Source organism: Notothenia rossii, assembly GCF_949606895.1.
Source record: "Notothenia rossii genome assembly, chromosome: 2".
Lineage (NCBI taxonomy): Eukaryota > Metazoa > Chordata > Actinopteri > Perciformes > Nototheniidae > Notothenia > Notothenia rossii.
Window position 1 is genome coordinate 81,381,187 of NC_136904.1, and position 26,834 is coordinate 81,408,020.

The window sequence follows — 26,834 nt, forward strand, 5'->3', positions numbered from 1 at the left end:
TACGTGCAGACAGAAAACCTACAACCTCCTGTCTCCTCTCTGTTTCACCTCAGGGAAAGTACAAGCTGCCTAAAAGTCATACTCTGTAGCAGACCAGTATTTATTCACCAGGGAGAGACACATACCACCACAGCCATGGGGAAGCAGGTAAGATCTGATAAAGCACTTAGTGGTATCGGGTTAAGTAAGTACATTTTGTTTCAATTGCTTAGCATTGCTAATCGTCTCGGACTGAGCAGTGGGACACATGGGTAGCAGTCATATAAAGGTGACGCTGAAGGCCTGAATACTTACACGTTAAGTTTTCTGTAAGAGTTGACATAGTTTTAACTTATTTTATAGAAATACTCTCTAATGACTGCACGTTATCTATAATACTTTAATATTGATTTCTCGAACATGTGAATCAGCATACTGCAGTCTGCACAGTCAGGAATACATCAGAGACACACAAGCATAGGAGTTACAGCAATTACCATTTGTCTTAACAACAAGTTCACTCTTGTTTGCTCATGAATCACATCTGCTGACTCAAATCAGCTTCCTCATTAAACAACTGAAGATGATTAAACTAGCAAATATATTCAACATTTCCTATGCACAGGGAATCATTTATTTGCATGACTTTGCTGCCCAAGTTTTCCACGGGCAAGCTCATGATTTTCAATGAGATTCTCATTATTCCTCTCCCGCTTTGTTTTGGTGAGAGCTAAGGCGATACCATGTTGTTTAAGAGAGAACAGAAATTGAAATTGTGCCAAATAACTGTGGATAGGGAACTCTGGTGAATTAATTTCAGTACTTTCCCTCTGGTTCTGCTATTGCTCGGAAGTGTCAACGTCCCTCTGTTTTATAAGCAAAGCATTCTTTCTTGGTATCAATCCTCTTTGTCTTTGGTATTGAATTATTACCGTTTAATTATTTTTTTTCATATCATAAACTGAACAGGGAATTTTTTAACGTTTTATTATAGTATTTTTCCAATAGTACTCTTCCTCTCATTACAAATCTCAGTTTCTCCAAATCCTCATGTGAAATGACAAAAGAAACAGTTTCTATCAGGTCTTAAGTGCCAGCTCCACCAGCAGCTGTGAGTTCTCTGAGCCCGCTTGTTGTGACAGGGAGAGAGCCAGAGCTGGTTCAGTCTCATTGTCAGAGCCAATGAGTGTGGATGGAAATGGGGTACTTGTGTATGAATGTGTGTGTATGGACTCAGTACACTGTGCAGTTGAGGAATATTCTTTTATCAGCAATACCTCTGCGGGAAAAGTAAATGTTTAATCCATTTCAAACTCCAGAGAATGTGCGTCATAGGCCAAGGTTGAGGAATGTGTCCTAGACTGTCTCGAAGGAATGCTTTGTTGACAAGTAGATGGAGTGAGCATACTTAGTAAGGCCACACTGAGCCAAGGCTCGCAGCAATTAGAAAACTGATCAGTTTGCCTGCCTCTTGACCTACACTGAGTCTGTTCACAGCAGAGACAGCCTACTTGGAGATATGTGCTTTAAACACTGACCGATATCAGTGTGACTGCAACAGTGACCACATATTCAAAATTGTCTTATTCCATCCCGATGCAACTAACCCAGATCAACAGCTGGGCTTCTGCCTTTGGCTCCAACTGTCTCCTTGGACACATGAACACATCTCCCCACAGCAGATGTGCAGACCTCCTCCAGCAGTTCTTGTTGTAGGAGTGCAGTGACTCTCTGACTACAGGATGGAGAAACAGCACAGGTGTTAATGTAAATCTTTATACGTCCCACACATAAGATTAGTTGTTCATTTAATTGCTAGTGCTACTCGTAAAAACAGACTTTATTTGGGATTTGGGGGTATAAGGCGGAGTTACTGTAGCAGATGTGAGAGTGATTGAATGCTTCACTTGCACCGTCTTTGATAAGATAAGTCGAGTGCTGTAGATGGGAGATTCTTGATAAAGACGTGACACTACTTTTCTTCAGTAGATCCCTCAGAAGCTGGAAGCAATTACAGACTCCTCCGAGCAGCAAAGAATGTAGCAGGCGTTCACCGCACCCTTTCACAAGGATTCATTTTTTTCAGGATAAAATAAAAGCCAAGACTTTCAGGCAATGGGGATGTGGTGTGGACTAAACACAACATATGACCTTACTTTCCCAAAAAACTCCTTCAGTGTTTTATTTCAATGAGTAATGCCAGACAGAGCAGTATTTTATTGTGTTGCTGTTAGCCACAAAGTACAACTGGTTTTCCAGGGGAATGATGTTAACCTTGGCCTTCCCTTTTTTCATATTATTTTCAAAATCTTTATATTGTGGCTTATTTTAATCATTCCATGAAAACAGATAATGAACTAATAATACATATCAGCTGTACGGTATCATGGTACATACATGTAATTGTTAACCAAGTCTACCTCTTAGGCCCCAAGCCTGTTTTTCAGGTTTCAGGCTCGAAAATGACATTCCCAGAACAAATGATCATATCTTCCCTTCTACAGTAAAAGGGTTAAATTAATAATCATTTTTTCTCAAATTAATGATAAACCTGTGAGTTGGATGTAGAAAAGTCAGAATCAATATAGATGTTTTTTATAAAAAAAAAGAATCAGATTGAACATGGTAAAAAACTGTAAATTATAGTGTGGATTATTTGGGTGGATTTTCCATATCTCTGGCCCCCCTTCTTCGATTTTGACATGTGACATCTCTTCCTGACCGTTACGGCCCGTTCACACACAGATATGAAAAAAATCTTGAAAAATCTTGATGCTGGGCGTGTCTGAAGCTTGGCGATTTCACGAGTCCAAGGCAACCAACAACCAATCAGGAATCTCCCAGGAATCTCCCGCCCTCCCCCGGCATACAAAGCCTGTCCATTCAATGTTAGAACTAAGTAAACTGGATATAAACTCCCCAAACAGGTGAAAACCTACCAGTTTCACCAACTGTCTCTGCCACCTCCCTCCATGCCTGATTCCTCCGGTTTAGGTCCCGGTAGGTGAACAGAGAACAGTCGTAAAGGACCGGGACATTTCCTACAGCGATGATTAATTTATCCTCCATTTTATGACATATGGAAAAGACCGCAGCGGTATCTGCATACAGTACATACGGTTTGATTGGCTAGCGCTTGCACTGGCGGGATTTGCATAAACGGGATTTGATTGGCTGATGCCAGCTTCGCAACCATTGGGAGCATCAAAAGTTGAACATTGCTCAACTTTTGATGCTCACGATGCTTGCAAAGCCCTGCTCCGCTCCCCACAATGCAGTTCGGCGAAGATTAAAAATCTTCTACGTCACCCCATTCAAGTGAATGGGCAAAGCTTTCAAAGATTTTTGTCATGCCTGTGTGTGGACGGGCCGTTAGAGCCAATAGAATCGAAGGGAAATCGTCCCATAGACTCTCGTGTTAAAAAAAAAAAGATGGCTTCTTTGCGCATGCAAGCTTCTGAAGTCCCTGCTCTGATATCTTGAAACGAAAAAGCAGTTTTATTGCTTTTGGATTATCAGAACATTTCAAAGGGGACACAGTCACATTGGATATTAACCTATGGATTAACTGCAGCATCGTTTTTATCGTTTTAATGCCATTGAAGATCAGTTTTGACCAGACCAAGGTAAGCCATGTTAGCGTGTGTGGTTACCTAGCGCAACATGTTTTGATGTAGGTTTTTGTTATTTTCTCCACAAATTTGTAATCTTTGAGTGTTGAGGTGGGTACCAATAGATTCTGTGTCTCCTTACGATCATAAATGATGTGTTGGATGTGCACCTAGGATAAGTAATAAGGGTGCTTGGAGTGATTTTCGGTGCAGTAATAGGTTAGCATCTTCATCAGTTTTAGCAAATTTGAGTTTAAAAAAAAAAAAAAATGAAAAAGATCAGTTAAATGAGTTTTTCCCCATTATATGGATATAAAACATTCATAGTTTATTAAATATGAAGGTTCCTTAGACGTTGTTTCCTGCAAATGACGCGATTTCGGCCCCAGATATGGGTCCGTGGGGCTTAAGAGGTTGAGGCATTTATTTTAAAGAAGACTAAGCTTTCTTTCATTGATGGCACCTCTAAACAATGAATATACATCTCCTTGTAAATGTTTTTAACCTGAATTAGTTCGCTACTTTAGCTTAAGACTAAATTCAATCAAACCAGTTAAGCTGTAAGCTTTTATGTGCTTGTTTTCCATAATAGAGAGGAGAACTACGTTAACAATTGATTCTGTTCTTGTCAAATCCAAGAACACAGCATCCATTAAACTGCAGCATACAGAAGAGGAGAATCAATTCCAGGTCAATGCTCACAAGAGTCCTATATGTTCTACTGGCTAATCATAAACCACATGCATGTAGACATTGACTGAAGGGATGTACACAGCAGATAATAAACACACACGGCATCATGCCTGTGTGATAAATAGTTTAAACAATTTTAAGGGTGGAACTTTCTGTTAAATTACAAACCATAACACCTCCTTTCAGTGCTGAGGATAAATTGCAATATGTGTTAATTGGCTAGGTAGTAACGTGTTCATTCATTTGCTTGATGTTTGGATTGATTGTGTGTTGCTTACATGTAGTTATGGGCAGTATGCCTTGGGGATGAAAGCAATTATAAATCTTGAACCTTTGCCATGGTGAACACAGACTACGCTCTCATCTTATTGTTTACTGAAAAAAAAGAGGAGTGGCTGTTTTGTTTTGTCCTAGTTAGGAAAACAATCACTGCTGCTTAGATCAGCATTTAAAAAGGCAATCATGATGCCAACGCATGTGCTGACTCAATTAGGCACGTGCTGTAATTACAGGAGTTTCTAAGGGCTTAATAGCAAACATAACATGATAAAGATATTCTGTTTTGGGTAGCCTTTTATGTGGCCTGTGATCTGCTGAGGGCCGTTTAGTGAGCAGCAGAATAGCACATTTGTTGTGAGGATGTGTGGAGCTGTGTATTAGATGCAGCCATGCAGCAGAGCCCTGGAGACTGATCCCATCTGTTCGGGGCCCGGTCGCATAGTCACAAACTCATCAAAAAATGCTCCCCAAGGTTAATGCACCCCCCTTTGTCTGCCCATTTGCTACATCTTTGTCTTTTGGCTGAGAGGGTGGGCAGCCAGGGGCAAGAGCGCAACCCTGGGGAGGAAGGGGAGGGGGGCTGATGGACTGCATTAATGGCTACAATATCCATGAAATGACCCAGTGGAAGTGACGCTTCCTGGGCATGTTTTACGCTCGCATGAACACACGGCTGGGGCTGGGACAGGGTGGGGATCTCTAGAAATGAGGGAGGGAGTATTGAAAGAGACTAGCCAGGATGCTACTCTGTGTTTTGTTTAGTCTCTCATCCATGTGCTACTGATGAGAATGCTGAGCCTTTGATGAGAGTTGCATCTTCTTGCTGTGTTTGAGAGGATCACGCTGGACCATAGCAAGTAAGTTGAGCCATTTGTTTTTTTTTGCTTCTGAATTGAAATGAAAAGTTGTGATGATTTGCATGTCAGCACTGGGGTGATCATAGCAACCCTATCATCCTACTAATTAAATAGGACTTTTTTCCGTTCTTTCTTATGTTTTCTTAATGTACAAGGTGTATTTGGACATTTTAAGATTATCTATAGATTTCTGGATTTTTTGTTTAGTGCAAAATTAGATTGTCCTTTCAAGGTGCTTTGCACCAAGGTGAAGCATAACCTTTTAACATGGTGATCTATCTTTCAAACATCTGTGCTCCTCCTCCCTGCAAGTAATTAGGTTTCTCTCTAGCCCATCAAAGTTTATGTAACATTACATTTCACAGCCTATTTTTTTCCAACTTCTTATCTGCTTCTTCAGAAAGGCTTTTCTGGCCCTTTGCAGGTCTTTGTCCAATTAATACAGCTTGATGTAACCGCTAGCACGAGCACTGCCTCAGGCAGCAAATGGCCTTATTTAATGGGGATGAATATTCATTTGTTTTGATTAATCGTTTCGACAGTGCTGCTACTGATTGATAAGAGGATAAATGTAGTAAAAATCCACACATATTTCTGGAATACATTAGATAACACTCAGAACGTTGACATCTTGTTTGCCACTAATAAAATAATACACCAGAAATATATGTGTTTCCCAACCTCTGGACTAGATTCAATTGTGGCTTTGGGTCCTATTTTATCAATTGTGAATGTTGTCACAGTTAATACATTATGACAAAGTAGCTGTCACATATTCAAATTTAAACAATTCATCATATTGAGTTGAATTTCTGATGAGGCAAAGGAATAGACAAAAACAAATGTTTTCCATCCATTTTCCGTGCCGTTAGACTATATGTTTAAACTATGTGTGTTAGCCCGGACCAAGGATCAGCTTGGATTTCCAGTGGGTGAAGTGGGAACAGTTGCTCAAACCGCAGCCCAGACAAGTGTTTCTATTCTGGAATGGATAAAACAGAAACAGACATTTTTCCACTTGGTGTTTATTGCAGTTCAGAAAAGGGGCGGGGCTTTGAATTGAACTCAGGAGTGGCAAAACCATTTTCCCCTTTCAAAACACTAGCCCCAAATGTCAGTGTTATTCTACAATCCATGTAAATGTCATGGGTTTTATGGCATTTTATTGCATTGAAATGAATTTTAGTGTGCAAGAGTGAATAGGCAAAGTCATTATTTCATGGGCAATTTATGGATTTATGGCAATGTGAGTCCTTGGGCAGAAGCAATAACACTGTCTTGTAGATTTTCATCTGTATTTTCATGTATTTTCATTCATCTGGGGAGTGAAGTGAGAATAATGTATTATTCTGTGTGTGTGTGTGTGTGTGTGTGTGTGTGTGTGTGTGTGTGTGTGTGTGTGTGTGTGTGTGTGTGTGTGTGTGTGTGTGTGTGTGTGTGTGTGTGTGTGTGTGTGTGTGTGTGTGTGTGTTTGTGTGTGTGTGTGTGTGTGTGTGTGTGTGTGTGTTTTTACATAGGAAATGGATTTGTTCTGTGCAGTTTACAAATCCATTAGTGGGAGTAGAAAGAGCCAGGCAGAGGAGTCACATTGGAAGTCATGCTTAATTCGTCTATTGTCGTTCCCTACTTGTCAGCATAAGAGTTTAGTTGTGGTCCCTGGGAGCTGAGTGACCCGTCTCATTGTCTCCCCGCTAACACTTACCACATTTCTTTCCCTTACAAAATGCAGCAGACTTTAGACTGGCATGGGATGCTGGAAGGAACAGCAGAGTGACAGACAGCAGTAGGCTTGACTGAGAAACAAACAAGCTGTGAAGAGAGGGCCGAAGGTTTGCCAATGAAAAGATTAGAGTGGCATTTGGCTGAAGCGCCAAGATGCATCGTTGCTCTTCCGTTGCCATGCAGCCATGGCAACGGAAGCTTTATGCTCTCCTCCCAGTCCTCCCACTGAGTGTCCAGACTGTACCAAATAGTCATATAAAGGTCTCCATGTCGACCCTAATCTTAAGTTCTTACAACATAAATCCCATTGTGGCTGTTTTAAAAGACATTTGCTTTGATTACTCATTCCCATATAACTTTATCTTGCTTTCAATAAAATGGAAATGGGTGAGCCGCATAAAAGTCTAATATAACTGTGCATATAACCTCAGCTGAGCATCTCTGCTAGGCCCATCCGTCTCAGTGCTCCCATTTGTCATGCAGGGCACCTCTGTTCCCCGGTGACCAATCAGGAGTGCCTCCTCGGCTGTTAAAAGCGCCCCCCTCACCACCTCATCATCAGTTGTGATTGACAGCCTCCCACAGGAAAGAGGGGGGTTATTTACCTCCTTATGTTCTCATGGGACTAAGTTAATGATCCCAGCCAACAAAATAATACAAAGAGGGAAAAAGCCTGAGAAGTCGGCGCCTGGTTGAACCATTTGGAGCTGTTTCGGCTTGCTTTAGAGAGGATTAGAGAAGAAGAGGTTGTGTGAGAAGAATTTCAGAGATAGCGGTGAGACAGTCGATGCTGCAGAGCCCAGGCAGAAAGTAGGAGCTAAAGGGAGGCTTCTGAGGAAAGCCAGTGTTTTCAGAAAAATCCCTTCCTTGGCTTTATTGCTGCATTCATCTGTCACCCGTACCATGGACTGTCTGGTTGACTGACTAACAGACTGTGAGGTAAGGGATCATCTGTATTTCCCATGGGTGGCACTTTAAGTGTCTTAAGTTGGGCTTTTAGAAAGTTTGGGTTTGTTAAAATAAATACAGTATTTGGCATGCTTTTTGTCTATGTGTTTAAAATGTAGCAAATAATAATTGGATTTGCAAAAAATGTCAAATCACAATAATTACAAAATAACATTGATGATAAATTAAAGTGTGTTTGGCTTCATTGCACCTTATTGACATACTGGCGTAATCAGTCTTCAGAGGGGACATTATCTTCAACACATTTGCTGCTTTTACATACCGTCACTTCTAAGTTGTTTTCATGGTTCCCACAATTTTCAAATGTTCTTACTTTGTTGAAAACTGCAGGCTAAGCTCAAACACAAGGAGTCCTGGCAGGGGCATTAGGTTACTAGTCCAAATCAATCTATGTCTTATGTGCTGAAGTTTGACCACACAACATAAACATTTGCTTTACACAGTGGTGCCATATCATAACGTTGTTGATAGGGTCATTTTAGGTAATGGTCTCTAACTAAATACCTCAAACCTCATATTCAAATAGTGAAACAGGCTCAAATCCAGAGCTGAGAAACCGATCAAACTTTCTGTGATCAGAAACGCTGTTTTGATGCCAGTTGAATCAGCTTGCACATGTTTGTGTTGGGAACATTTTCACGTTGCAGGAGACTGGCGAACAGATGCCAACAAAATGAAAATACTTTCAACACTCTCTAAGTTGTGACCACAATACATTCCTGTGTATTTCCATTTCAGTGAATGTCTTCAAAAGAAAAAACAAAAGGGTGTTCTCGCTTTGAGGAAGTAAGGTTGCTGAACGTGGGTTCAAATGTGGCTTGCATCCTAGCACCATCTGTGCTAATGTAGTATGACAACTGCACACAGAGTATGAACGTTGTGTGGCAAAATGAGTGCACTGTGTGTTAAGTCATACTTCATGTTCTTCATGTTAACATTGACCTGGATACAAAGTGCCACTGTCCTTTCCCATCATTGATTTCTGATTTACATTATGCACTATTTCATTGGGCCAAATCGAATTTCGCCTTGAGCATGAATCACATTTTCCAGCTTTAGCAGTTCGGATTTGCTCTAACACGGCTGAAATAACTTGTAAATGTCATTGTACAAATTATGAACAAATCTGAGAAAATGTGTGATCAATTTTAATTTTTTGGCTCAGGATGATGTTTAGTTATGGATGAAAATAAACTTTGTTGAGAGTCATGGCAACACTCCTGCTCTGATGGCCTCCAGTGATCGACCAAACAGCAGGAGTCCTGCCCCTTCCATGTGATTGGCCAGTACAACAATTTTGCAGCCCACTGTGTGTAGATGGGATAGGTACAGTTCTCAGGGAAAGAAGAGGAGAGGGTGGAAAGTTTCGATCCTCCTACTGATTTTCAGTGTGCTTAGAGAGAAAGGGTTAGAGGGTCAGAAACTAAATGAGAGTAGGAGAGACAAGTCACTGTATAGTTCACACTGCTGCACTGGACCAGCTTGGACAGAGCCCACATATCCACTCTGACTGACTTTAAATGAGGCGGTATTCTCTCTTGGATGTAATCATGTGGCGGGTAAGTCAAAGAGTTGTTCTTAACTCAGTCTGTATTATATTGTTACTGCGTCTCTTTGTTTTGCAACCAAAACATTGAGTCATCATAGTTTCCAAGCCTTTAGGCAGTTCTCTGTGCAAGTGCTAAGGTTGTTTGGCCTTGTTGTGTTCAAAGATTCCTCTATTTGAACACATAATAATGCTTGAGGACTAAGATGAGTAAGTGAGAAGGCCAAGGGGAGTTTTTGTGATTAAAAGCCTCACAGAGAGTGGGAGTAGTTCAAGTTTCCTCTGTCAATGCAGCTCAGCACATGCCCATAGGATTTCTGTCAGCCTCTTCCCAGACTCTATCTACAGATAATCATATATATATATATATATATATATATATATATATATATATATATATATATGAGCAATCACTTGAGTGTTCCTTTTAATATTATTTCTGAATTTCCTTTAAATTTTCTGGTTCGTCATAAAACCGGAAGATATGCAGCGCCGAGGGAGACAAATCCAGCCTTTCATCCTTAATCTGGTGGCCTCATGACCTACAGAAAACCATTCACTCCGCTGATAAGATAAAAGATACTGACTTTTCTCCCCTGCTAGATCCATACATGCTCTAGCAATACATCAGGACACAGTTTGTGACATGCATACATAGGATTTCATTGTCATTTAATCGTTTATTTGAACAGGGAAAATGCACATTGCTGAACACTTTAATCAAATAATTTAAAGGATTTTAACTTTGAGCTAATTTCCATCCGTAGATTCATTCTACATGAGGCTAATGATGTGTACAACTGGGGCATTGCTGTTGGGTTCGCAGTGCCAGTTTCCCTTATTAATTAGTGACTTATCTTGTTCCTGCGAGAAGGAATGTTAGACATCTTCCCACCCGTGTGTGCAGCCTTTGATCACCAGTGTGACAAATAGATATCAAGCTGTCACCATGGTAACCCATGTGGAGGTTTTCATAGAGGACGCTGCATTGCTTTAAAGTGTATGGTATGGTAAGATTTGTGTTTATTTAGGGCTATGTTACGATTGTATTGTCATATATAATATTATTATGATTATTGTTCTTACTGCAATTCGTTTTTTTTAATTTGGGATGAATATAGCATTTGTATAATTAGACTCAATAATTTCTTATGAGTAATATAACTGCAAAATATCAAGATGCTATTCTGGAATTTGTTATGTTGAGAAATCTAAAGTAAGTATAGAAAACGTGTTTGATGTAGTTCATAAATCAGCCACACGATGTCGCTCTTTGAGTGTCTTCTCCATTGATAGCACTTGAGGCTATGACGTACAAATCCCTGATCAACACACCAGAAAAGACAGACAAATATGCTCAGAACTTGTGTGTGTTTTGATGTTAACGAACCTCTTCCCCGCGATAGTTTGGGATTGTATGAGGATTAATGAGCAGCAGGCTCATGCTTGGAAAGTCACATTCTGTAAAGTTCCTGTGGTTATGGAAAGGATGCGGTGTTTTCCCGACGATGCCACCTGCCAAGCCGCGGAGAGGAAATTAGAGTTTGGTGCAACTCTTGTTCCTGACCAGGATGACCTTTTAGGCTACAGCACAGACAGTAAGAGCACTGAAAAATGGAAGAAAGTGGAAAATAACTTAATCAGCTCAACTTCTCAGCCTGTATGAAACTCATTAACTAAACTTCATGTGCATTATAGATTTTACTGCCATTTCCTCATCTGGAGCTTTGTAATTAAAACATCCTGCATCCATTATTGGAGTACGCAGGATACTTTTAATGGAAAGTTAAATTGAGTATTTGTTACTTTCATACCAGTTTATATCTGTTGACATGAGTTTGCCAGATGAGTGCACACATGACAATCACACTTCTCATCATGTTTGACAGATGTTTACAGTATTTTAAATGCTTTTGTAGTTATTTTGGCCTCCACAATACTTCACAAAATCTGTAATAATAATAATACCCTATATGTCAGCCAACACCAGGCTTCATGCAGCTAATCTCAGTAATGTGGCATCTGCAGATCAGGTAGATTTGTCAGTCTAATCAGCTACTTGTGCTGCCACAGCTGTAAATCACATTAGGCCTGAGTGGGCCGCTGCTGAGCTGGCTGCTTTAGGGAGCAGCAACAGGCCACACATTGGTCACAGCCACGCTGAGAAGACAGGATTACAGATAAATATGTTAGATGTCTGCCCCAGGAAAGAAGACAAAGAGCAATCACACTCTCTCAGTCGCCCAATACGTGGTTCAGAGCCATCATTAAAGGTGATAAAAGACCATAACCAAAAGGATTAGAAAGTGCTTGAGCAGGAAATTGTCTTCCTATCTGAGAGGATGTAATTGTTTCATCTCTAAATGAGCCATTACTTCCTAATCAAATAAAACTCCAAATGTTAAATCTTTGTGCAAGTTCATCATTTGACAAAGCGCCACACAGTTAAAAGCGTATGTCTCACATCTGTCATATCTGCTGTTATCGGGATTTAAGACTCTTGGAGCATAATTCTGTAGTATGCAGATTATCTCTGACTATTACCCATAGCAAACATGGCTGTGAAAGTAATACATATGGATGTCATATTGGTTGTTGGGTTTCTTTTAGGACTAGCTTTTATAGGATTCTGGCATTATATACTATAGCTTTTGGCATTCTCTTGTCCTAAATGCTGCATTATAGTTTTTGACAGTTTTTTTATTGCCTCTGAAAAGCTATCTTTAAGGAGGCTCAAAGTGTCCTTTCTAATCCAATGGTCACATACATCGGAATCAGAATCAGAAACAGGTTTATTACCAGGTAGGTTTACACTTAAGAGGAATTTGACTTGGTGTCGTGGTGCATACATAGAGATAGAGACAGATAGAGAACTAGAAACAATATTAAACATAATACAAAATATAATATAATATAACAGTATTTACATTGCAATGGAATGGAATAAAAAAGATTAATATATGGAATAAAAATCGGCAGTAATAAGAAAAGAATAGAGTCTATGTGGCTGAGGTAAAGTGTCAGTGGCGGGCCGGGCCTTATTGATGAGGCCGGTAGCAGAGGGGAAGAAACTGTTCAGCTGGCGAGAGGTTTTGGTCCTTGATCAATGTATTGGTACAAGTATGAAAAAGTACATTGTGTTCAAATTCGAAATATGGTAGCAATCAGGAGAGAGGAAGAAGAAGAAGTTCATATTTTAAAAGACAAACTTCTAAATGTGTGCACTAAGTTTTAGGGTCCTCTTGCTGATTTAATCACACTAAACTCCATCCCAGTTGGGGACCTCTGAGAAGAAACTCAAGGAATGCCTGTCACATTCCCGTGCATCACCCAAGCAATGTAGCTCACACACCCACCACTTTGTCTGAACTTTAGCGTCTCTTTAATATTTACAATGTGTATCTGTCTGTCAGAGAAGATAGCCACTCTGGGGACTCCTTTTGAATGACAGGAGAATTCAAATAGAGAACAGTGGGGGTGTGTCTGGAAATAGAGCCACATGGTAAGCAGATGGTACATCAGTGATTCCCACACGAGGGCCAAGTGGGACAGAGTTTTGCGTAGCAGGTGATGTTTCTGTCTTTATTTGAAGTCTTATTTGTCAGGAAGGATGTTTGTATGCTAATTTACTTTAATTGTTGCTGTCAAGGTGAATTGAGATTTATAGAATGAATATAGTATTACTTTACTGTTGACGTCCATGGTGCTGTGTGTTTTTTCAGTCGGCAACTCATGAGGGGTATTACATAAAACAAGCCTCTGGGGACTTATTCTACGTCACCTTGTTTTGTGGAGGGAGTCACAGAACTCTGTCCCATGTTACAGATGAGTCCTGCTGCCTCGCTGATGTGTGTGTTTCTTTGGCTTTTCTCTTTTAAGTCCCTGGGGGCATAGCCAGGAAAAGTTCCAATCCACAGCATTGTGCTACTAGAAGCTAGAGGGATGGCCACACAAGGAAACCTGAAACAGATCCTGACGCTTTGAATTTCTGAATGGGCAGGGCGGAGAGGACAGTAACCTGCCTGTGAGGGGGAGGGCTGGGGCTCTGCTGGATCCTGCCCCTCCGCTTTGCTGATTTCCCCTCTCTCTCTCTCTCTCTCTCTCTCTCTCTCTCTCTCTCTCTCTCCCTCTCTCCTCTCTCTCTCTCTCTCTCTCTCTCTCTCTCTCTCTCTCTCTCTCTCTCTCTCTCTCTCTCTCTCCCTTTGGCTGTTGTCTGCTCTCTCTCCCTCTCTCTCTACTTCCAGTACCGGCCAGCGCTCCAGCTGTAGGTGGAGCTGGCTTTCCTGGAATTGTCGGGCAACTTTTCCTGTTGTGCTTTCTACCTCTTGCTCAATCTCTTGCTTAATGACAGCTCTACTGCAGGATTACAGGGGGCTGTGAGGACTTGTGCCATCTGGATGCCCGTATCTACATCCTGCTGGGGCTTATGGCTGGTGCCTTTGTTGTCATAAATATGTTTTCATGATTTAGGTCAGAAGTTTTCCTTCAGCAGAAATGTCTCGGCATTGCAAAGTGTGGCGAAATCCATCGGTGGGTAAAGTAAACTGTGTATGAATGGGAGAGCTTTCAGGAGTGCGTAGTGTACTTGGGACTGTAAGGCAGTTCACGTTGGCACTTTGCCACGGTGTTGTTTTACAAGCTTTTATAACTTCAGGATATTTTATAGCACAGGCGATGACATCAGAGGATAAGCGTCATGCATTGTGTTTGTTAACAAAGCTCTTTATTCATTTTGTATTGAGGACAGCTTGGCTGAAGCAACAACTTAACCTGACCTGTGCGAGTACAGTAACCGTTGTATTGTAGCTGGTAGCTTTGCTAAAAAGGCCATGGTGTTATCTTGTATGACAAGTAAAGTAAAAACATGTCAAGCACATGGATGAGTAACATAGTATGTTCATGTTTGGTGAGATAAGTTTGTTTTTAACCTACTTATACATTCATTCATTAATTAAGACGCACTGCATAGTATCTAAAATTGTAAAAAGTAATATAAATAATAAATAAATGTTGATTAAAGGTAATGAATGAAAAAATACCAACTTTCAAACAATATCTGTGCCAAAAGGCTTGATGTTTAGCATACTTTGTTAAAGACTGAAGAGTTTTCATGGTTGCATTTGATCCTCTGTAATAACTTCTAGACACCTGCATCGAACACTCTGTCTTTAAAGAACAAAATAGCACCAAAAAAAAGGGCCACCATAAGTATCTCATTCACTAGAGACAAGTGCTTTAGCTGCGTGTCTGTGAAGATTTGAATAGAATGGGAAGAACAAACCCAGGTCTGTAACTCAGAGGTAATTGCTGTATCCTCCAAACTTCAAAAGGCTACTTGTGCCTCACTGTCCTGATAATGAGCTTTTGCCTTCTTCACACATAATGAGTGGAGGTAGTGAGTTCACAGAAAGACGCTGTGAGCACAGTGTGTCCACTCGCAGCTGGGGTGTCTGACTGGCTGGGAACAAAGGCTTAGTGTCTGTGATAGTGTGGAGCCCCAGCCATCAGCAAGCAGGCCAATACACTTCTGCTTGGCTGAGCTGTCAGTCTCCCTGGCCTGCTGGCCTTCGGACTACGGTATTGAAAAGAACACATTGGGGTAGGCTAGACTATCCCTGTGCCAAATTAAAATGAGCCGTTGCTGCATTCTCAAAGTTGTAAGTTCAGACAAATAAAACGTACAGAAGTCTGATATATGTATAACATGCAGACACGTGTTATTGTTTGAATATTCTCCTGCTTCCTTGGTTTATTTTCAGATTTACTTGATTTCCATAATGAAATATCTTAAACAAATATTTACATACATTATATTTGAGGGTTGGTTTGCAATGGAAATCAAATGAAACTCAGGAAAAGGGGGAATCGTTTTGGTTTTATTATCATAAGTACACATAGATAGAGACAGGATATGCATGGCTTTTTCTTCACATCTAAACTTGGACAAGGGTTATTTACACAAGTGTTGTTATTTTTGATTTATCATTTGGTTCATAACATCTCAGAAAACATGCTGTTACAATTTACTGAAGCCAGAGGTGAATATTTGGTTTTGTCTGACAGCAATCCAAAATCCAAAGATATTCAATTGACTATCCACTAAAACAAAGTCAATCAGAAAATCCACACGAATGATATGCTGATACAAAGGATTGTTTTGTTTTATTGCTTAAAAGATAACCTTACAATGTAATACTTGCATATTAAAGTCAATCCTTTTTTTAATCCCTTTCTGTGTCATCTTTACAGATAGCTGATCAGCTTCCCTGGATTTCGCTGACGACCTCACTTTGTTTTGCCTGAAAATGGAAACACTGGAGTCGGAACTGACCTGCCCAATTTGTCTGGAGCTCTTCGAAGACCCACTGCTCTTGCCCTGCGCTCACAGCCTTTGTTTCAACTGTGCCCATCGTATCCTCGTATCACACTGCACCCCCAGCGAGCCAATTCAGTCCATCAGCGCCTTTCAGTGTCCAACCTGTCGCTATGTCATCACTCTGAACAAGAGGGGCCTCGAGGGACTGAAACGCAACGTCACATTACAGAACATCATAGACCGATACCAGAAAGCTTCTCTGAGTGGACCTAATTCTCCTAACGAGACTCGGCGTGAGCGAGCCGCGCCAGAAAGGAAAGCCATGACTTCTCCCGGTGACCGAGTGCAGTGTCAGTTCTGTGAGCAGGACCCCCCGCAGGAGGCCGTGAAGACCTGCATTACCTGTGAGGTGTCATACTGCGACGATTGCCTGAAGGCCACACACCCCAACAAGAAGCCTTTCACGGGCCACCGTCTGATCGAGCCCTTACTGGACTCCCATGTGCGAGGGGTGATGTGTCTCGAGCATGAGGAGGAGAAGGTCAACATGTACTGTGTCACAGATGAGCAGTTGATCTGTTCCTTGTGTAAGCTGGTTGGCCGACACCGGGATCACCAGGTCGCAGCCCTCGGTGACCGATTTGACAAACTCAAGGTAAGAAATGATCTGTAGTTAGAGGAATGCTTAGAGAGTTATTGTGCACCGAAAACAAATGTTCCTACTATCTGTGGACCAACACATTTAAAAGCTGATTTTAGTATTACTCAAAACCGTTTTACATCTTATGCAGTGTCACAGTAGCCTATGCCAATATAACAAGATTTTTATAATAAATATGTCAATTTAAAATCTTTAAAGTGAGCTTTTGAGCAGTTTGACTTGTGCGCAGATATTGAGATAAACTGGTTCATCAGCACATTTTGGAAAGGTTGCAATGGTTATGATTTTGGTCGTAACTCAGCGTCTTGTATTGTAATATTGGTAATTGGATACTTTTCACTGCAACTTAGCAGAACTAATATTTGTATAGGAAGGGTTCCAGTTTGGATCCAGGCCATGCTTCCACTGAATTGTACTGGAGTTAGATTCGATAAAACACATTATTATTCCGTTAAGAATGTATTAAGTCCTGTGTCTGAAGAGCGTGAGCATATGCATCAAATGGAAATTATCTGCAGTTTGATGAACGCAATGTTATGTTTCTTGCAAGTAAGTTGATAATGTGAAAGTTATTGGCAAGGGAGCTGCCTCTGTGTTTATTAACGTCATTGTGAAGAGATTAGTTTACAGTCAACTTCTTATGATAAACAATACGAAATAAGGAACGCTACAAAATTACATCACTCAATTAGATTTTCCAACAACTTCTAACGATATAGCGTATTCATTCTATGCCATAGAACTCGTAACCATTAAATAGCCGCATTATTGAACTGCTTGGCGTCATCCATCACTGTGATGAACATGGGCGCTTTAGTGTATTTTGAATCAACAAAACACACACACAGACCATCCTTCCTTCTGCTTTGAAAACAAAAAGACCTGCATCTATTAGGTAATATTTGCTAAAAACTACAATCCCCAGTTTTTTTTGTTTTTTAAATACTCTTTAAATTGGATTTATTTCGAATACAAAATACAATATGGCCAGCCCTGTTATTTAAGACCAAATGTGTCATAACCCACAAATAGTATAACTGAAGTGAGTTGGAGGCTGTCTCTCTCATGTAATAACACCCAATGCAAGAGAATGCTTTCACAGTTTTTAGGTTAAGTGCAGTGTGCACTTTCTGCAGAAAGACAGACATCAATAAGGGATGAGAAGATGCCTTAAGCTGGAGCATATAAAAAGGTGGCTCTGTATTTCTTCCATTAGAGACATGAATCAGCTTCTATCATAGGAGTGAGAATATAGCTTAGCGGGTCAGTGCTTTGTCAACACATTGTTGGTCTCTATTATGTCTCCAGCAACCTCGGGGGATAGTTTAACATCAGCACAGCTTTATAGTGAAGCCTTTGACAAGGATATAGCTAGTCAGCGTTGACCCACTGTATGTTACTTAGTGTATAAGGTAAACATACACATATTTACTTTTTTAGCTTTATTTCAAATATTGAGCCTTTTAACTCTGTCAAAGGTCATCCTAAAGTGTATGCTGAGAATTGCATGGCTTCTGCTGCATGAAATAAAAATGAGGCTCTGCTTTGTTTCCAGAAAACTCTCCCAGTGTTCATGCATGACTCACAAAAGGGGGGGTTTTCTCTATCACAACACTCGAAACCCTTTAGTGTACCCGCTCCTCTCTTTCACAATGCTTGGTCACAGTGGAGCTGGGATGCAAGCTAACCTTTGCAACATTTCTGGCACGATAGGTCAGAGGACCAGTCTTAACCTGTCTCCTTTGTTTGATCATGCTGTCATTGTGCAGAGCTCGCCTGGCCGCTTTCTCTATGTGGCGGGGAGTGGTCTTTCACACCAGGAGGCAGACCAGGTGATCATCATCATTTCTCTAATTCCACATTCAGGGACTGATTCAATAAACAATTGAACCTGAATGTTGCTTTTCAAAGGTTTATAAACCTTTAAAAAACAACACCATAGCAACTTGTGCCACATAGTAATGTGACATAGTGTAATGTTCTTTATCTTTCAATAAGCACAGAAGCTGAGTGGGTAAAGACAACAGGGTGTGGGATAGAGCGCTTTATCTGCTTCTTCCTCTCCCCTATAACATCCAGCCGTCGCTAGATGTTATTTTGCAATGGGATATGTTCCACCATTTTTTGTTGTTTTTATTTATGTTTGTATCTTGTGGACCTCATATTATGTGAACTCAGCTGCATTGTTAGATGCCTCGAGTGACACAGGAAACAGCAATTCCCATCTTAGAGAGAAATTGTGTTTTCTCCCGGCACGCAGGACAGGACCCAGGTGGTTTGCAGCAGAGCTTGTTCATAGTTTCTGGTTTTTCCAAACACATGTTTACAGCCTCAATGCTTCACTTTTCTCAAAAACTCCCACAGAAGGGGATGTTGTGTCATTGAAGTGAGTCTGCGTGTATTTGTGTGCACGCATGTATAATTCAGTAATTTCTTCAGGCTGGTTTGGCATAATGTGAGTTGAGCCTGGTCTGGTATTATATCTGGTATTATAAGCCCTTCGTAAAGTTTATATGAATATATTTTTGTGAAGCGTCAGATGAGTAGATTGAGCTTTTTCTAAAACCATTAAATACATAATACATAATATATTTAATAGTGTGTATTTCCCTCGATAAAGAAGAGGTTTTCAAAATCATAAAACACACCCTGTTATGGTTATTTATGAACAATCTAGGATTTTGATTAAAAAGCGTGGAACAACCATCCACATTTCCAAATGAGGATTGGACCCGGCTTTCTGAAAGCCATTATTAACAGTCCTCTTTTACTGCAAACATTTTGACCTGTTATATAGGTAATGCAAAGTTGTTACTTATAACATATATGATGGATCCATTCTGATTAAGTACCCCGTTAGGCCAGTGAACAAGCTGAATGGAGTTCATTGTATTATTTACACCTCTGCTTTACATAGCCTAACACGTGAGAATACACAGTAAAGTCACCTAAATTATGACATTTGTTTAGAATAAAACGTTGTAAAAATACCATTTCAGTATAGTATATGCAGCAGGAGTCTTGAGTAAATGGAAACTAGATTAAAAGTGTATATTTTTACACTAGAAAACCATACTATGATTTGTTTTGCTGGTTCAATGAGAGCTTAAACAGACCTCCAACAAAGCGAAAACCACAGATGTGTAGCGGGGTCCATGGTGTTCACAGGATGAAGGGACAAACTCTGACAATGGATACAATTTCTAATGTTGACACAGGATAAAACTCCAAGTCCTGTCAGTGACCTGTCAGGACTGAGAGAGGAAGGAAGAGAGACTGGCCAAAGCAAAGGTGTGGGACCAGAAGCAGTCACATACAAAAGGAAGCTGCTGTTCTTTCCTCTCATCAGTAAATGACTCTAGGAAAGAGACCTCCATTAGAGTGAGCTGTTGAAACACACAAAGGGTATTAATGTTGCAGGAGAAGCTGTATTTTAGGCGCTTTCAGAAATACTGTGTCCCTCCACCTTTTCCATTTGCTCTCCCTCTCTCTGTTTGGCTACATACTTGTCATATTCAGACATCAGAATTGCTGGAGGGGAGTTACAACCCTATACACGTGGCTATATTCAACAGCGATTTGATTAATATGTTATGTTTCATTTGTCCTTTGTAAAAGTTTCGAACTCGCCTCATCTGTGCCGTCAACTCTGCATCTGAAAAGGCTTTCATCACATTCTCTTTCATATCAATAAATTACATTTGTGAGAGCAGTAAAATAAAACCGTTGCTATTTTAGCACGCAGTGACGCACCCACCTTATGAAACTACAATGTGAGAAGTCACTGTTGAAACTTTACAGGCCTCTTTCAGTTTGGTCTATTCTTTTGACTATTCTGAGAAATGTCATTTTTGATCCAGGGAAATCCGGCGCAGTGCTTACAATTATATTTTAGGAATCTGTGTTTTATAATGTTTAAGCTTTCAACCTACAGTATGGAGATGAATTGGATATTGCATTTATCTGTGATTGTACACCATTTACAATGTGAACATCTCAGGCAAAAATGCATTCATATCTTAAACTTTTATGAATAGATTAAAACCAAAAATAGTCCGAGTTTATCTGATTTACAGATAGCACCTACAGTGTCAGAATTTCTTTTTTTTTAATAGTTTGTAGTTTTAAGTTGTGTTGTTAAAATGCCTGTCAATCAGTTATATCATTTTACAAGCCTCTGTTGTTGGTGGGATTATACTTTTGCTTTCATTGAACTCATGGATAGCACCCTTATGTAACTTAACATCAGAAGATGTCTAGCACAACCACAATACACAGTCATTGTGCTCCCCAATTACAGTTAGAGATTAAACTTGAAACGTAAGCCTTTGATCTGAGTCAGTGATTAACACAGCCGGGGTTTAGTTGTCCAAATTACTGGCAGATGCTCTGCTAAGCTCTATGGCCTCAGCAGGCGGTACGATGGGGTCTCTGGCACAGGGAGGACGGGGGGGGGGGCTACACCGAGCCCAATGTGGCTGTTCATATCCAGTGGCCGCCTTGAGTATCCTTTCCTGTGCCCATTACACTCCAGCCAGATAGGGACCTTATCACCTAACTCTCCTCCTAGATTTATTCAGCAATTTTCTATTTGTCGAGGGGGCAGGGTGTAATGAAATACTAATTTTGTTTTAATTTTGTTTTGCAGCATGCTTTGGATTCCAACCTTAACAGTCTCATCAAAAGGACCACTGAGTTGGAAAGTATAATGGGCAAACTCATCCAAACCTGCCAGCATGTGGAGGTGAGCTTACTTTATCTGTTCTCTTTCAGATGCATCTCCTTGCTTCTGCGGCATATCGTTAGAAACAAAATAAATGAATAAAAAAACGTGTTAACACAGTGATGAATGACTGTTTCTCAGAGAGGCTTTTACTCATGTCAACAAGACTAAGTGCTCATGTGTCTATACAGTAGGTTAATACATTTAGTTATCTGCATGCAGTTTTAAATCAAATCTTTTCAATGCAAGTGTCGGCCCCCTTTGGATGCTAGGAGTTTTATATACGAACATCAAGTAGATATTATGAGAGTCTTTGAAAAGCATATCAAATCTAAAATTGTGAACGTGTGCATTGCAATAGCTGTTATCATGCATCTAATCAAATGGAGTTGCGCCAAAAAACATTGTGTCAAAGCACAAAAATATCATCATATCTCTTATCTGTGCTTCTGTCCAGGTAAATGCGTCGCGACAAGAAAACAAGCTGCTGGAGGAGTGTGATGTTCTGATAAATATCGTGCAGCAGCGAAGACAAATCATAGCCACCAAGATAAAGGAGGGGAAGGTACTGTTATTCACCTTTTGTGTTTTGATAACCTTTGTTTGTTTATCACCTTGTGCATGATGATAACCTTGCCTCCCCACACATCTGACAAGCTAGCATACAGCTAAACAACAGCTGATCATGTTGTCCTATAGGAATACTGCAGTATCAAATCACTGCTGTCGGGTAAAACTAACTCAAAATGATACTTTTTGAGGTGTCACTTTGAACTAATCAGAAACATATATCTCCCTAGGAATAAATTAAATTAAATTCTGAAACTTCCGTTAAGTACATGAAAGGTTTTGCTGTTATAGCCTTGCTTGGTCTGATATAAACAATAGTTTATGGTGGCTAATATTCACACACATTTATGTACACATTGTAACTGACATTTCCTTTCCATAATTTCATTAATGTTATAACTCTACTTTGTGCTACTGTAAACTATATTTTGGCAGATACTTTCAATTTACAGAGCTAAGAAGCAATAGATATTCCTCAAAATGTATCCTTAAAAATCTTTGAATTAAATGTGCTGCTGTTTCCGCTTTTTGTAATTTCCCTTAAATGTTATGTCCTATGTAACTTAGGTGGAATGAAAAAACAATGCATTGAAAATAAATCTTTCTGACATCTTTTAACATTAGTTATTTCGGACTGTTGCAAAATGTCCTCAGATCTGTTAAGATAAATTCTTCTATGTGGTTTTGTATGGTCTTTCGAAGCTAACTGCTCTGAATTACCACCCTGTTAACTGCTGTTTTTCATCTCAAGTATCAGCCCTTTGCTTTGGAGTACTGCTGGCACACTGTCCATATATTTACTGTGCCTGTGCCGTGCCTCTTGAATCGCTTCCCTTCCTTTCCCATGTCAGATGCCATTAAAGGGGCAGTGGCATGCTGTGCCATGCTCAGTGTCAGAGTAAGGTCAGCCCTGCTTCCTGTGATGGCCCTCTGGAGGAGGTGGAGGAGGACCCTTTCCTTCCTCACCCCATGCCTAGTGTCAGCTTCTGAGTGTCTATGACAGTGTTATGAGGGATGTTTCATAAACACACCTTGTATGCCAGTACAGCTTTAATAACAGGTTGAAGCTCACAGTATTGTGGGTTTTACACATCTGTAACATCGAATTGTTCACGGTGTGAATCATATTTTCCATTGGAGAATTCCCTCATTAGAGAGGTAAAATCAAATCTTGCATCTGGAAAGTTAGAGCCCTGTGCATTAGTAGTACATTTGTTGCTTATTAACAAAGTTGTTCATCTTTTAACAGGCTGTGCGTATGAGGAAACTAGCCCAGCAGATAGCCAGCTGCAAGCAGTGCATCGAGAGGTCATCCTCCCTCATCTCTCTGGCCGACCAGACCCTCAAGGAGACGGACCAAGCTCGCTTCCTCTTAACGGCTAAAAGCACCTGTGAGAGGTAAGGGAACAAAGACAGCCAGCACTTTCAACAATCATTACGTGTGGTGTGAAAATCTGTCACCATCTAATAATATACTTCTTTATTAAAGAGTTTCCATGGCAACGGCCTCCTCTCAAATCCTGTTACCAGAAATGAACCTGAATGACACCTTTGACAGTTTTGCCCTGGACTTCACGAGGGAGAAGAAAATGCTTGAAAGCTTAGATTACCTCACAGGTGAGTGTGCAGGTTAAGCACACAATAGGATTTTGTTTTTGCCACAAAGCCTATTTGTTAATTAATTGCTCACTCATGTTTTACTGCCAGATGAGGTTTCTGTTTCTTGAAACTCAATGATTTGTTGTGTTCCTTTTATCCGAACGGTGCATTAAAAAAGTATCTTCATTCATTTATAAATGTACACTTTGGCATGGATAAAATAAGGGACTATATATTTAAATTAAATGTGTAACAAAAACTGAAAAGCGTACACATTTTAGGCTACACTAAGCTTATTTTCGACTGAATAAAACGTGTTTGAGTGTTTATGCTAAGAGCCCGTTGTGTAGCCAGAATTTAACTCTGCATGAGGGCCGTGGCTGTAATAGCTGGGGGAACTGCAACCTAGTGTAATTACACTTTTCAGAATAAAAAGACACAAATGGATTGGTGCTACTTACCACCACTTGTCTCTGTTACATGTTGTGAGTGAGTTTTTATTGTTTTGTCGTGTGCAGCATAGAATCAGGTTTTTTTACTGCTTCATAACAAAAAACATTTGTCTTTTTTTTTCTGATTGCAGCACCAAATTCACCAGTAATCCGTGAGGAATTATGTACAGCCTCATACGACACGATCACAGTTCACTGGACAACAGATGATGAGTTCTCTGTTGTATCATATGAACTCCAGTACGCCATCTTCACCAGCCAATCAAATGTTGTCAGTAAGTCTATATGCAGCTCTCTGCTGGGAGTGCTCTGCACTGTTAGTGGTGGAAACATGATGGAGGGATTTGAAAGGGATTTCGCTCAAGGACTTTAAATTGTTTGGGGCCTATGTTACAATATCCAACCATAATAGTAAATTATAGCAGAGGGAAGGGAGAGCTCTGTCCATGATTATGTGTAATGACGTTTACAAAAATACACTGACATTTTTGCAGTGTGGAAGGGATGTGGGGAAAAACACCTGCTGGGTTTACATCCAGATAAACATCATAAGCTCAATATTATCTGGGGGTTGAAATGAGCAGCACACTGATTGAAGTGATAGCTTGAACAAGGTCACAACATGTTCGATAAAGCAATTTATTCTCGTCTGCCTCAGTACTCCAGCACACTTGAATGAGTGGTAATCTGACTTTATTGGATAGTCAAAAATAAGACGCATAGATTTAAAGACTGCTCACAACTACACTGTATTGTCCCATTGAATGAGGCTCTGAGTTTTCATTATAAATAGTTTTACTAGTCAGTGATTTTCTGCCTGTCTGCGCTCCAGGTTTGTGTAACTCTGCTGACAGCTGGATGATTGTACCAAACATCAAGCAGAATCACTACACCGTGCACGGGCTCCAGTGTGGCATCAAGTACATTTTTGTACTGAAGGCCATAAACCAGGCTGGAACCCGCAGCAGTGAACCGGGGAAACTCAAGACAAACAGTATGTGAAGAATTCATTCCATAATTCATTTTCCATGAGAATTGATAGGCATGTTACAAACTAGCATTTTTTCACTTTTCTTTTAAGGTCAGCCATTCAAGTTGGATGCAAAGTCAGCTCACAAGAAGTTGAGGGTGTCCCATGACAACCTGACGGTGGAGAGGGACGAGACGTCTTCAAAGAAGAGCCACAGCCAGGACAAATTCTCCACCCACAGCAGCTACGGTGTCACAGGAAACGTCTTCATTGACAGCGGCCGCCATTACTGGGAAGCTCTGATAGGAGGAAGCACATGGTAAAGACATTTGCACATTTTCGACAATGCTAGTGGCGTAGGCCTACATTTTCTCTATTTAAATTGTACAGTCATAAGTGGTCTCAAGAGGAAGATTTTTTTTTTACTTTGATTACATGGGATTTTTGCTCAAGCGCGACCACATTTAACTCAGGAATGTCAAATATGTGATATATTTATGAAACTTAAGAGGGACAAATAGTGATTTTTTATTAATACAAAATCTACAGTATCTATGTAGAAAGGTTGTGATGACATAGCTTCACCCTCATATTTGTTTGTGCTAATAGGCAGATGCTATTATGCTAACACGCTAAACTAAAATGGTGAACATGGCACACCTGCTAAACATCAGAATGTACACATTGCCTTTGTGAGCATTCTACAGGCTGACAATAGCATTTATCTGAAAGCTCTGCTATGAATAAGTAAACCTCCCAAAGCCTATAGCATGATGCTAGTCTTGTTTATTTATTTATCAATAATGTTTAGCTTTGCAACTATATGTACATGTTTGCATGAAGTTTCACAGTGTTTTTCCATTGGGCATACAGGTTTGCAGTGGGCATTGCATATAAATCAGCACCAAAACACGAATGGGTCGGCAAAAACTCCGCCTCTTGGGTGCTGTCTCGATGCAACAACTCATGGGTGGTGCGTCACAACTGTAAGGAGATGCCCATCGAGCCCTCACCCCACATGCGTCGTATCGGAGTGCTGTTGGACTATGACTCTGGATCTCTGTCCTTCTACGACGCTGTCGGCTCTCAGCACTTGTATACATTTGATGTCTCCTTTGCTCAGCCGGTGTGCCCCGTGTTCAACGTGTGGAACAGGTGTTTGACGATCCTCACCGGGCTGCCCATCCCAGATCACTTAGAGGGGAAAGATTATAACCATTGATGAAACTTCTCCTGCTGGATTTTTCTTGTGTACCCAACAATAGACCATACTGCTTGCACCTAATTGACTGTGATGCCCACGTACTGTTAATAAAATAAAAACAGTAACCAAACTTGATGCAATTAATAGCTCAGATGTACATTCCTAATCAAGCCTATGTTGAAATTAACCTGAATTATTGAAGAAATTATTTACAAGCATTGTAATGTATTTCTTTGCTTTGCACATGTACTTTATGTACATTACACTGCTGGATGGTTTTAGGGGTTTGCTTACAGTTTGAAATTCATATTCAAATAGATTCCACGTTTGTTTTACCATCCATGTGTTAAGGGACTCTTCGACTCTTTTTTGTTTCCGGAAGGTTGTTTTGTTTGCTATTTTAAATGTCATGTATTGAAAGATTTTTTTAATCATAGCACTTTGAGCAGTTGTCACTATAAAATGAATTTCTAAGCCACTAATAATGCAAGTCATAATGTGAATGTTAAAAACACTTAGATCAGATAACAAAAACAGTCATTAATAACATTAATCAGTCAATTCAGCAATTTACAAATATTTATTATCTGCTCAGCATTATGGTATAACTCATCACAATTTTCCCATTTTCTGTTTTTCTGTGACAAGATGTAATAAAAGTGACTTAATTTCATTCCGCGTGT

General features: G+C 40.2%; 1 protein-coding gene across 7 annotated transcripts; it reads left to right on the forward strand.

Annotated features, from left to right (window-relative positions):
* mid1 (midline 1) lies at positions 1 to 26,824 on the forward strand. Of its 7 annotated transcripts, none has more exons than XM_079667351.1 (11): positions 1 to 147; positions 15,906 to 16,627; positions 18,403 to 18,465; positions 21,282 to 21,377; positions 21,814 to 21,921; positions 23,176 to 23,324; positions 23,416 to 23,543; positions 24,109 to 24,252; positions 24,810 to 24,971; positions 25,059 to 25,266; positions 25,821 to 26,824. In XM_079667351.1, the coding sequence occupies exons 2-11, from the start codon at positions 15,962 to 15,964 to the stop codon at positions 26,167 to 26,169; spliced, it is 2,073 nt and encodes a 690-aa protein (XP_079523477.1). In that variant the 5' UTR covers positions 1 to 147; positions 15,906 to 15,961; the 3' UTR covers positions 26,170 to 26,824. The 7 variants fall into 7 exon arrangements, with proteins under 7 accessions (XP_079523477.1, XP_079523483.1, XP_079523482.1 ...); XM_079667356.1 differs by lacking the exon at positions 1 to 147 and adding an exon at positions 5,282 to 5,419; XM_079667354.1 differs by lacking the exon at positions 1 to 147 and adding an exon at positions 7,739 to 8,080.
* The last annotated feature ends 10 nt before the right edge of the window (positions 26,825 to 26,834 follow it).

Bases quoted from the DNA above. Each gene is read 5' to 3' on its own strand.
- mid1 (XM_079667351.1), top strand. From the start codon at position 15,962: ATGGAAACACTGGAGTCGGAACTGACCTGCCCAATTTGTCTGGAGCTC. The intron at 23,544-24,108 runs GTGAGTGTGCAG...TTCTGATTGCAG, and splicing joins AAGCTTAGATTACCTCACAG to CACCAAATTCACCAGTAATC. The intron at 24,972-25,058 runs GTATGTGAAGAA...TTTTCTTTTAAG, and splicing joins GGGGAAACTCAAGACAAACA to GTCAGCCATTCAAGTTGGAT.